At 44.6% G+C, this 12239-nt stretch overlaps 1 protein-coding gene across 1 annotated transcript in view; it reads left to right on the top strand.

The window, feature by feature from the left end:
• Positions 1-10515, top strand: part of PPP1R21 (protein phosphatase 1 regulatory subunit 21) — an 83043-nt gene extending 72528 nt beyond the window's left edge. Inside the window, exons 20-22 of the mRNA XM_066595524.1 lie at positions 457-555; positions 8382-8510; positions 9903-10515. Of these exons, the coding sequence (XP_066451621.1) occupies positions 457-555; positions 8382-8510; positions 9903-9932 (258 nt within the window). The 3' untranslated portion in view covers positions 9933-10515. The remainder of the gene's footprint in view (positions 1-456; positions 556-8381; positions 8511-9902) is intronic.
• Positions 10516-12239: the final 1724 nt, after the last annotated feature.

Here is a 12239-nt window from a genome sequence, read left to right as displayed (position 1 = left end):
AAACAAATGTTTTGCCCATCAGTCAGTGGCACAGGATTCATTCCGAATCCTCTGCCAACGTGAAGGGGCATTTAGTCTCAGAACGGAGTCTCTTGCCCCATCACATCGTGGTATCATTAAGGGCGGCAAGTCAGTTAGTCGTACAGGACATAAAAAGCGCACTTCTATAAAGGGAAATGATAAATTCGGCTCTGCTACAACAGCTGGTGGATAGGTACGCCATCGCTGCTAACTGCACGATAAAACACTCTTACCAGGAGGCAAACGAGGGCTTTTGGGGTAGTCATTACATTCATTGTGACGGCAGTTCTCTTTATAGTGATGGAACCGCACACAGCTTGAGTTTCTATCCCCTCCTGCCGCGAGGTACTGTGACAGTCCATTTTGGTTAGGCATGAGATTAATTACAGCCTTGCGAGTATTACCTTGTTATCATTTATGTGCTTACATTTTCAGTGCCGCGCTCTCGCTAAGAGATTAGCATTGGCAGAGAAATCCAATCAGAGCCTAACAGAAGAAACCAAATCAGCCAGTCTGAGCATCAGCAGATTGCAGGTAAGGGCGGCCAGCTGGCAAGTCAGTCCTCGCACTCGTCCATTGATCTCGCACAATGACCGTCCAGAGGGAAGACTCGCTTAAATACAAAGGCCACCCGCGGGCCCAATATCCCCCATTGTATGAGCTGCACTCCGCTAAATGTCAGGAGCAAGAAAGACGAAAGGACACTTTTACTCTTATTGGTAAATACGCATGCAGTCCTGATGCCCCCGGCTTAATGACTGTGTACAGGGCAGCCATCGTGGTTATGCGGGACGGCCACTAGATACATTTTTTTTCTAAAGGCATCTCCTTGGTTTCCACCTGAAATGTTGGAGTTTTTCGAAACTTATTTCTCAATCTTTGTAATATTGTAACATTGATTTTGAAATTGATACATCAAGTATAATGGAAAATCATAGAACTTGGTTTTACCACAGTTGAAGGGGTTGTTCCAGCATTTCAAGGTATCCCCTATGCATAATGAACAGGAGAATGAACTCCACTCCAGTCCTCAGGGACCGCCAACAGATCATGTTTTCAGGATATCCTATAGTAAAAAGACCCGTGGCAATGTCTATCTGAGGACTGCAGTTGAGGAAAACTGGTTTAGCTCATCCAGCAGGAACTACAGATGGTTTTTGGGAATGTCCCACAGAGCTGTCATCACATGCATCTTAATTTCTCGCCGTCTTCCCTTTCTGCAGGCTCTATCTGTAAGGCCTCATGTCCACGGGCATAATTGAATTGTGGACGATCTGCAGTTCAATATGCCCATGAACCATCATTGGGCATCCGCAGGTAATTAAATGCCTGCGGATGTCACTCCTCCTGACGTACGTTAGGGAAAAAAAATGCAGCATGTTCCATTTACTGTGAATTTTCACACGGACAGCTTCCTTTCAAGTCCATGGCAGCCGTCCGATCCGTGGGACACCCGTAGCTGACACTGCGGACGTGCCGCAGATCCACGGGAAAGCAGGAGATTTGAAAAAAAAAAAACTGCACTGCACATGTGTGTAGCACGCCAGCTGGCGCCCGCACATTCTGAAGTGCAACAGAAAAGCTGATCCGTCCAGGGTGGAGAAGACCCGCACTGCATCTGGACAGGTGAGAAAATGTCCATGGCTGCGGGCACAGGTGAATTACATTGTGGGGTTCTGCACTTGGAATCCGCGCGTTCCCGTGGACATATGGCCTAATTTTGAGTTGGGCTGGCTGTCCACAGGCATTGCGATATACCGCCGCGGATTTCTGCCGCTGGAGAGCACTTTGTCACCCCAAATTTCCACGATGAACCTATCATAATGCTAGGTTTATCGCAAAAAATCGCGGGTTTTTTTATATGCGGACGGAAAATCACCGTACATCAGGCTGCTCTTTCCATAGTTATCCTATGGAAAGCGTTCATTTCGTTACCCGCGTGCGAATTATTGCCACGAGTAACGCAGTAAAATATCGCTTGTGGACAGGAGGCCTTAGGTGCTGCAGCATCTTGTGGGACTTTTTTCCTCCTCCCCCTTCCCTTCTGCACTCTATAGACTTCTGTGGGCAGCATGAGTGATCATCACCCTCTTCCACTTCCTGTGCTCAGTCTCCTCTCCATTACCTGGGATAGATTTTTCATGAAAACAGGCATTGGACATCAAATTAGGAGGAAGGGGGAGCCATAGTGGCCAGCACTTTGGAGTATTCTTCAGCACAAGAACATGATTTTAGGTAAATAAAGTGATTTGCACCGTTGCGACTTATCACGCTGGTGATAACACAACTTGTCTCAGAGTGCGGTGACCATCCATTATTCACTGACCTTTACTACTGAACTTTCTATGGCAATGAATGGAGCTGAAGCATGCGGAGATCTCCTCCGGCCGCCCGCCTACGTTCACTCCAAGAAGTTGCTCGCAAGTTGTTTTTCTTTCAGCGATATGAAAGGGAGCGACCAGCGACCAGTGAGTGATTTCTCACTCAGTACCCTGTCTGGTCCCACGTCTACATGGGACAACTGTCACTTAAAGCACTCGTTTTTGAGCAATTCCTTTTTTTTTTTTTTGCGCGGTTGATAGTTGGCCCGTGTAAAAGCACCCTGATTGTACTGCTCTCAAAGATTCTGGAATTGGTTGCACAATTGGAGTATTGGATGCCAGACTAATGAGATTTTACTGCAGTTTGCAATGTTTGCTCACAAAAGCGAGAAGAATTATTTGAATCGTCTTATTTTCTTCCGCTGATTTCCTCTGGCTAATGCGCTGTGCATGGTTCTAAACCTCAGACATCAGAGCCATTGTTGATCCGCTGCCAGGGAAGTGTCATTGTTAGGAAGATGAGAACGCCATTGATTATTTATCTGAGCATTAACCCAGATGAAGCCGTCTTTCAATGACATTACTAGTCAGAAGAAACCAATATGGAACACGGAGCAGGCACGTAAGTGAGTGATGTTGGAACAGTTTTGCTGCATTGTAGTCCTTGCTGCAAGGTCTTGAAATGCAGGCTGTGTATGGAAAATTTACATCAACTTTTTTTTTTTTAATTCATGCATTTTTAAAACATACGTATGTATGTAAAGGCTATGGACCCCTTTTGAACTAAACTTTTGTTGTTCCTTTTGCGTTCTACATTCAACATGAAGCAACATTCTAAATAGTTTCCTTTAAGAATATCCTACCATTTTGCTGCTGTGAAGTCTGTGGAACTCCTTCACATAGGTGGCTGCCCTGCTGAAGTTGACAGCACACTGCTTATGGCTGTGTCTGCTTGCTCTGCTCTTCCCCTTTCTTCACTTTTTTTAGCCGATTAGTCAGCAAGTGCTCTAATGCACGATTTTCAGCGATGGTTGCTCCATGTACCGAATGACTATCACTCTTCTATGAAAACACAGGAACAACAGTCGTCCGGTGTTAAAAGTACCTTTTTAGTGTTGTTGATTCAACAGTACCAAAGCAAAATACCAACCAAAATGCTGCCATCTGAATGAGATCCAAGTGGATCCTACAGAAACAAAAACTTACATGAAAGATTTGTACTTTTTCTGTAATTTGGAGAATTTCCTGACTTTGGCTTACAAACAGTGATCCAAAATACTGCCACATGAATGAGACTTTGTAGCTAACCGTGGGGACAGGGGGAATTGTAAATGGCATATCTGATTTGTAGAAAGCATCTGAGTCTTCAGGAAGGGCAGATCACAAGATTTGATAGAACACAGTATGGGTAGGGAAGAAAGAGAGGGTATGAATCGCACAGGCTGTGTATCTGTATGGAGAGAGGGGAGGGCCTATGGTAGACTGTGCAGAGAGTGAATCGCACATTCCTCCGCATCGGTGCTCATTGCTTAGCAGCGAAATATGTAAACCATTGCCACATATCCACATTAGGGTGTATTTACATGGACGCGTTTCAAGGTGCAAGGTGCACAGAAATCGCATGTGGTAAGAACCCATTGCTTTGAACGGGATAATTTGCGTGAGTGATTGTTTGCTTACATTGGAAGTGCGAAAACAAAAATTCGCAGCATGTCTTATTTTTGGGTGATTCTGAAACAGAATCTCCCAATATTTCCCATTGGTGCTGAAAAATTCTATTTCATTCACACATACATGCAAATATATATATTTTTTTCCTTTTTTAATTTCACACTTTTCTGCTGTAGCTGGGGCATGATCAGGAGCCGCATCCATAGGAGCCCCAGTTACATCCCCCTGTAGTGACACTAGTCACTGGCAGAGCTGATCAGGGTCTGCTAGGACCCTGCAGCTCTGCTGTGACAGGGGGCATCTTGCAGTTAAATGATTGCCGGGGCACATAGCGGAAGTAGCATTTCCACTTTCTCTCCGCACTACGTGGTGCTCATCGAGTGCCTTGTAGCCTGTAAAGGAAAAGGCAGAAGCGGTCAAATGTTTCTCCTGAGTCCTCGGCTGTCACTAACAACTGAGAACCTCATCTGATCCTCCTGCTTCTTTCTTTGCAGGAGCTTTAATCCCGTGGTGTGTGTGTGTGTATGTATGTGTGTGTATATATGTATATATATATATATATATATATATATATATATATATATATATATATATATATATATATATATATATATATATATATATATATATATATATATATATACGCGCTGTAAATTTACTGTGCTTGGTCCTTAAGTGGTTAAATAAAGTTTTTTCGGACCTTTCCCTCTGAGAAATGGCCGTTTTACCCTTGTTCGTCGTAATGACACTTTCCCACCACGCCAGATAAGTAGAAGTCAGATATTTTTTGATCTCATGCTAATTCTGTCACCACGTAGAGAAGAATATTAGAAGTCTCTGCTGATTTCCTCTTTTGGTTCTTCCATCAGGCCTGATAGCTTTATAGAAATGTCTTCTAAATAGCATTTCATTTTTCCTCAGTGTATTATTGCCTTTCATCCCATTCTCCCCTCTTCTTATCTGCTCTCGTTCCCCGCGCGCTTTATTCCTTGATGACCTTTATGTTGAAGAATACAGATTGCCATCAGCGGTGCTCCAGTCTCGTGTTTTGGACATGAATAATGTAGTCTGCCATTTGTGCACTGTCAGGAAGATGCATGGACATTTTAATAACAGTAAAGCCTAAAAGAAGGATATAAGGCATTTTATGTCTCGTCTTCATCCTTCCTCGCTTCACTTTCCATCACTTGGATTTGTTTGTGATGTTTTGATTTTGTCTTAAAAGTAAATGTTCGCTTTTTAACCCTTACAGTTTTTTAAAGTTCAAAGTTCTGTGCTGGTTTCTTGGTTATTATATCTCTTGGAGCTCCAAATTCCTTCCGTAAACAAAGAGAATTAATAACATTTTGTATCCCTGCAGCCACCACTTGAGGGAGTGCAAGAGCTAGTTGCATACTGTGGTGGTATTGAGTTCAATATATATCCATGCGCAATTAGCTCCCTCTAGTGGTGGCTTCAGGCAGCTAGAATATTATCTACTAGGTCTGGTGACATCTGTTGGCCACTACGGAACACTAGCAGACCAGAGAGAAAGGAAGCTACCAGTTTCCGGCACGGGAGCTTTAATTGCAGAGTCTGAGATATTAAAGGGGTTTTCCAAGCAGTGCCCACTGTTAGTGCTGAGATACAATTTGATCGGAGTGGACGTTGTTGCTCTGACTCCTGTTTAGTGGCAGTCACTTGTAATTGCAGGCTTGGGTCTTATTGATTTGAATGAAAGCTGTGCCGTTGACTACATGGGGGTTGGAGCAGTGGTTTCGGTTCTGACCCTAGTGTAGCCAAGCACTGCCTGGAGAACCCTTTTTTATAGTTTGTAAATGTATTTTTGGATTTGCTGCTTGACCAGTAGGTGGCAGTGCACATATGTGAATGGATTTTTTTTTTTTGCTCTTTACCATAGAAGACTATTTGATCCTGCAAAGTATATTCCTAATTAGTCCTGTCTAAGCATTAAAGAGCTACTCTTGGGAAACTTCTTATTGTTTCCTCAGGGTGCAGTTGACACAATATGCCTCCTAGGACAGTTAAAGGGGTTGTTGGGGAAAGTTGCTATCAATGACCAATGAGCGCTGGAACAGGATAGCACTTTCCATTTTGCAGTGGCCCAGTTTGGTACTGCAGGCACAGCTCTCATTAAGGATAGGTCTTCCATAGTAAAAGCTGAGAAAACCCCTTTAATATACTTCCAGACCGCTTTAGTGATGAGAGAGCCATTCTGGTCCGCTGTTGGCCCACGTGACCCGCACTGTTCCAAGCTGAATTTTAGAGCAAACCGGAAGTCACTTTCTTTATTAATTCCCATAAGACTCACGTTGTGGCTCTCATAGGAATGAAGAGGGGGAAAAACCGTCAGTCCACAAAGAAGACGCTGTAGGATTTGGCTAGGAACAGCGTGGGTCACATGACACAACAGGGGGCCGCAGCTGATATCTTATCAGTAAAGCAACTGGCAAGTATATTACCTTCACGACTAACAACTTTATGTCGGCTGCACCCTGAGAATTGTTATCTTGGGTGCAGTTCACATTAAGTGCTTTTTAAAGGGACACCGTCATCACCTTTGAGTCCTACAAACTAAGTTAGAGCTGAAAAGTAGGGAAACGGGAAGTCCAGGGAGGCATCTTTCATGCTCACCGAGCACCACATTCTAGGCTATGTCCCAGCAAAGTCAGTACACACCGGCAGCTTGACTCTTCCTGCGTGCGCACCTCCCATCGACATGAATGGGAGATGCTCGTGCAGGCACTCAAGCTACTGGCGCACGCCAAATTGATGGGGACAGAGCACGGGAACCAGGCACTCGGTGAGTATGAAAGATGCCTCCCTGGACTCTCCGCTACCTCGCCTTTTGAGTCCCATAAACTGTGTCCATTTTTAAATGGATGTTTTCTCACAAATTTTCTCTTAATTTTTCAGTGATAAAACAAAAAAAAGATCAGATTTGAAGTGCCTACCAGTAGGGGTGTCTCTTCCAGCACCTCTGCAGTCCACTGCCTGTTGTTAGGCATTTTGCTTTTGTAGTCACAGGGACACTGGGGATCCTGCTAGTTACTACATCCAACAGGGGGAAGGCAGTTAGAAGTTGCCTTGCAGATGATTAGCAGGGCTGTGTAAGGCAGTGTTGAAGAGGACATGCTCGTCAGTACAGTACTGGCAGAATGGCTTAGAACTCCCTACACCTGGATTGCAAACAGCAGGGCAACAGAAACACAGGAGAATGTACATGGAAAACTGAATTGTTAGAGCTCCAACTGAGTGCAAATAGCAGCAATGGACACTTAGTCTGCTTTTGGAATATTTTTTGAGAACTCTGAGAACAAGTTGCACCAGAGATCCTTGAGCACAGCTCGCGTCGCACAGCACACAGACACCCCATCCGCTTTCAGTGCGATGTGCGGCGACCCTGCACATTACATGTTCCGTTCTCGTGTAAGACTTACACGAAAATAGGAGAAAAAGAAAACAAAAATGATTACAAAAATCCTGCGCTCATTGGACAGCCGTATACTGCTAGATGACAATAAACCATAACGTCTAACCAGAAATGTAGCTGACACTTTGAAGGATATGACTCACAGAAACCCCCTCCTAGTAGTGACACTTCATACAGGTATGGTGCTATCGCTGTAATATTCCAACCAGGGTGTAGGTGGGAAATATTCTTTAATGTTACAAAGTGAAGGCAACGTGGCAGTCGGTTATCTTCATTTATTTATAGATTTTATTATTTCAATTTTTTTAAACATCCATGTCCGTCCTGACATCATGTAACACCTCTGGGGGTTATGGACGTGTTGTTGTGTTTTTGGTTTTTTTTCACACTTTTCTCCTGTAAGTGGGGCTCCTATGGAAGCTCCAGCTACAATGGAAAACCTCCCCCTGTAGTGACATCAGCCACTAACAAAACTGATCGGAGTCTGCTAGGACTCTGCAGCTCTGCTGTGATAGGGGGGCACCTGGCAGTCACGTGATTGCTGGGTCGCATGGCAGATGTAACACTTCCGCTTTCTCTCTTTAGTACATAGCACTCATTGAGCTCTATTTAGCCTGGAAAGAAGGCAGAAGCTGTTAAAAAACACTTCTCCCTTCTCCTCCAGGTCCTCAACTGTCTGACAGCCAAGGCCCTGATCAGCTCCTCCTTGATTGCAAGAGCTTTAATCCCAAACCATACTTCTGCTATCGTCCGGGATTAAAGCCCAGGACCAAGCGTCATGATTTTGCTGCGCTAGGGCTATTAAAGGGATAAGGAAGATCCCAGACATAGAATCCTCCTCTATGACATGGAGTGAGACAATCCCTTTTAATGTTACAGAATCTGTACAATGGCACCTACTGATCTACTATGGTAACAGGTTTTCTTCTTTGTAGGATGAGTTGATTACAACAAAGAGAAGTTATGAGGATCAGCTGAGCATGATGAGCGATCACCTCTGCGTTATGAACGAAACGTTAACAAAGCAACGGGAAGAAATAGATACATTGAAGATGGCTAGTAAGGTACGTGAGGAGACCATTGGATGGTGAATGGCCTGTGGGGGCTTGAAAATGCCTACCTAATATAGGAAATAAATGAGAAAAGCACTTGGCAAACAAGCTGCAGTCAACATTCTCTGCAGCTTCAACTCGAATGTCAGAGGTCTAGGACAGCAATGGCACGCAAACTGATCGTCTCCCGTTATACCCCATCCATGAACAACAAGTTGTGCATTCAGACACGTCTGTTGGAGCCCCACTGTTGTATTCCTTGTAATTTGCTTGTCTGTGCACTGCCTGTTCATCAGAACGATTCTTGACATCCTCCTATGACCTCTTTAGTTATTTTTAATGTCCACAGGATCCCCTAGGGTGGATGTTTTTTCTCGATCACACCATTTCCACTGAACTCTCCACACGTTGCACAAGAAAACCCCCTACCTCGGCTTGTCATTGGAAGCCACTGAGATCTCTGGGTTTTTTCATCCTGATGTGGAATAACTATGAGACTGATCCACAGAGAACTCACTACACTTGAGTTTATGCAGAACTCCGAGGTCACGGGTCTAATTCGCATGCAGGGAAGCTCCAATTGTGAAAGGTCTGGTGTCTCTACTAAGGGGCCATTCAGTGTATGACCTACAAGCTCTTCTATTAAAAAATTGACTAGCAATATTTAATGTTTTTATTATTAAAAATTATACATTTAGCCACATTTTAAGCTAAATGAGCCCCTACTGTGATTTCCCCCCCCCCCCCTTTATTATGTAGCTAGCCCCCAGTAGATATATATGACAAAAATAGTATTACCTTGACTATTGATTAATTTCTATCTGAAAATCCTGGAGGAGGTCTCCTCAGATGGCCACGTGATTCTCATTCTGACCAGCTCACATTTTCTTGGCTTTATGTGCTCTCTAATTAGTCAGTTTTTTTCAGACAGCATCATTCCTGTATGACTGACCCTACCACCCAGGCTCTTTAGAGGGAAATACGGACACTCCTATCACATTTACTGCTGATGGTTAGAGGCGCCTGTCTCACGGAATAGCTCACAGCTCACCCTCCTGTCTATTTATGGTCGGTAGCTTATTTAGGTGAATGTACACTACAGATGATAATGGCACTATCCTCCCAGCAGGCAGAGATGGTACAGGCTCTATCTGGCTATGTAATGCTGTGCAATCTTGGGATTGATGGCATAGAATAGTAAAAGAGGAGGCAGGGTGAAACCTCGACATGATGTTGTCTGAGACGGTTTGGACAGGAGGCTGCACTGCATGGAAGTGATTGCCTGTCACACTGTGGATGTCTGCTATGTATATTGCAATTGAGTGAGGGGTGGAAAAATGAATTTTCACTGGAGTGGCCCTTGAAAAAATAAGCTAATTCAATTCTTAAAATGTGTGATTGCAGGGAAATTCTAAGAAGAACAAGAATCGATAGTTGATGCAGATGAGGGCAGATAACGCTGCTGCTATATACACCATGAAAAACCATCTTTGCCAGACGAAGGTTTCTGCCGTCAGCTCATCCCTGTGATATATGTGAATCGAGCCCTTTCTCTCCGTGAAAGGATCTCGCCAAACATGAAATGTGTCAACGTTTCCCTGACAACAACCTGTGACCGGACTGGAAAGTATGGAACATCATCCAGAATTCCACTGCATCATTTTACCTCCTTCGAAAGTTTTTACAATGCACTTTTTTGTTTTGTTTTTTTTTAACCAGATTTTATTTCGTTACACTCTACAGCTTTAAAGTGGGTTTTGTTTTGTACTTTTTTCAGGCTTCATTTATAAGACACATGGAATATCTGTAAGCGTATGTTCTGTTTTTGTAAGAGACTTGTGTTGTTTTCTGCTCTGTGACCTCGTACGACAGAGACATAAAGGGAGAATTTTGTTCCATTCAAGGTCTGTTTACGTGCAAATAAATAAAAAGATGCCTCCGAGTGCGAAACTTTAATGTCTGTACATTGAGCAAAAGGAGAAATTACTAAGTTTATCAATAAATTCTTACAAAATTAGATTTTGACTCTATTTATGCCGTAGTGTAAAAGACTTAACTTGCTTTGCTGGGACAATCCCTTTATCACTTATGGTGCCTTCACAAGAGCATGTTTATGTGCGTACAATTGTGCGCAGAAAACCACGCGCCTGTTAGAACCATTGGTTCCCTATGGTGTGTTCACATGTCTGTGTTTTACAGGCGTGCAAACGCACGTACCTACAAAACAAAACGTAGGACATGCGTACACCATAGGGCCCTGGTGCGCGTCAATATTCCCCAACGGGGAATCCCCTTGTCACTGAACACTGTGAAAGCACTGTCAGTGTTCAGTGACAAAGGAACTTCCCACGGGGAGTAAAGAATCCCCTGCCATGGCTGTCACAGCTGTGGCAGAGGATTTCTTCATCCCTATGGGGAGTAAAGTATCCACTGAATTCAATAAATGGCCAAGCACTGCCTGTGATTGGCTGAGTACTGTGACCAATCACAGGCAGCACTCAGCTGTCATTCACTAAATGGCTGAGAGCTGCCTGTGATTGGCTGAGCGCTCAGCTAGTCAGATCCAGCCCTTTCAGCAGGCAGTGTTCAGTGACAAGGGGACTCCTTGTGGGGAATATTTACACAGCAGCAGCGGAGAGGTGAAAAGAAAAAAAATAATCTAAATAAATATATTTTTATTTTTACACAAGCCAGGGATGATTTTTAGTGAAGGGCTTTTATTTAAAGCCCTTCCCCAAAAATCACTGCAGGGGTTGCCGGAAGCCCATTGCTTTCAATCTGCACGGACCTGCATTCATGCGTTTGTGCATGTACGTGGGTGCGCACCTATGTACAGCACACGCTCATGTAAATGCACCCTTACCCACAGGGCAGGGGCCCTGGTGTGCGCTACTATTAAGACAGCGGTGGTCGTACATGCGCATCACTGCTCAATTCATATCAATGAGGCTGCCAGAAATGGCATGTTAACCCCTTAAGAGTCAAATTTGGAAAAAGCCTCCCAAAAATTTAACTTTTCTCGCTCGTGTCATTGGGGACACAGCAAAGACCGTGGGATATATCTACTGCCACTAGGAGGCGACACTAAGCACAAAAAGTGTTAGCTCCGCCTGCTGGCTATTTCCCTCCCTGCCGACACCCGGCTAATCAGTTTTAGCTTATTGTCCGTAGGAGGTGGACGGTCTCACCCTCAAGGGCTGAATGGATTTTCCAGAATGGGCTAGGGCTAACAGAGTAACAGCTCTCCCTTTTTAACCCAACCGAGGAGGGCGAACAGAAGTTCAGTGCTCCTTTTGTTGTTTGCCTGGCCCCCTCAGAAGAAAAAGGAGCACCACCCAGGTACTCCTGCGTGTGTCCCGCCAGCCATAGAGCCCCCCCCCCCATCCCGTTTGTCTGGGTCAGCATCCCCTCCCCGCGCAGGGCAGGCGATGTTTGGGGTGAGTGCTTTGCTGGAAGTGATTGCTGGTTGACCCCAAAGGCACTAGGACCTGCCAGCCATAGAGCTCCCCATTTTTCTTCCGGGTGGTCCACATCCCCCCCTCCCCGTGAAAGGGCAGGCGATAGTGAGGGTTGAGCTCTGCTTGAGTTGAGGAGCCGTCTTAAGAAAAAAAGAGAAGATAGGTGAGTAGAAAAAAGCAGGTAACAAAATAGCTTCCCTTGCTACCCTGTCCTGTTCAGGGTCTCCTCCTGTGTCACACTACCCGTCAGGCTGTGTATTTGTTGCATGAGGTATTTGCTGCC

The sequence above is a fragment of the Eleutherodactylus coqui genome, chromosome 3 (assembly GCF_035609145.1).
Source record: "Eleutherodactylus coqui strain aEleCoq1 chromosome 3, aEleCoq1.hap1, whole genome shotgun sequence".
NCBI classification, from domain to species: domain Eukaryota; kingdom Metazoa; phylum Chordata; class Amphibia; order Anura; family Eleutherodactylidae; genus Eleutherodactylus; species Eleutherodactylus coqui.
This window is presented reverse-complemented; position numbering and strand designations above follow the sequence as displayed.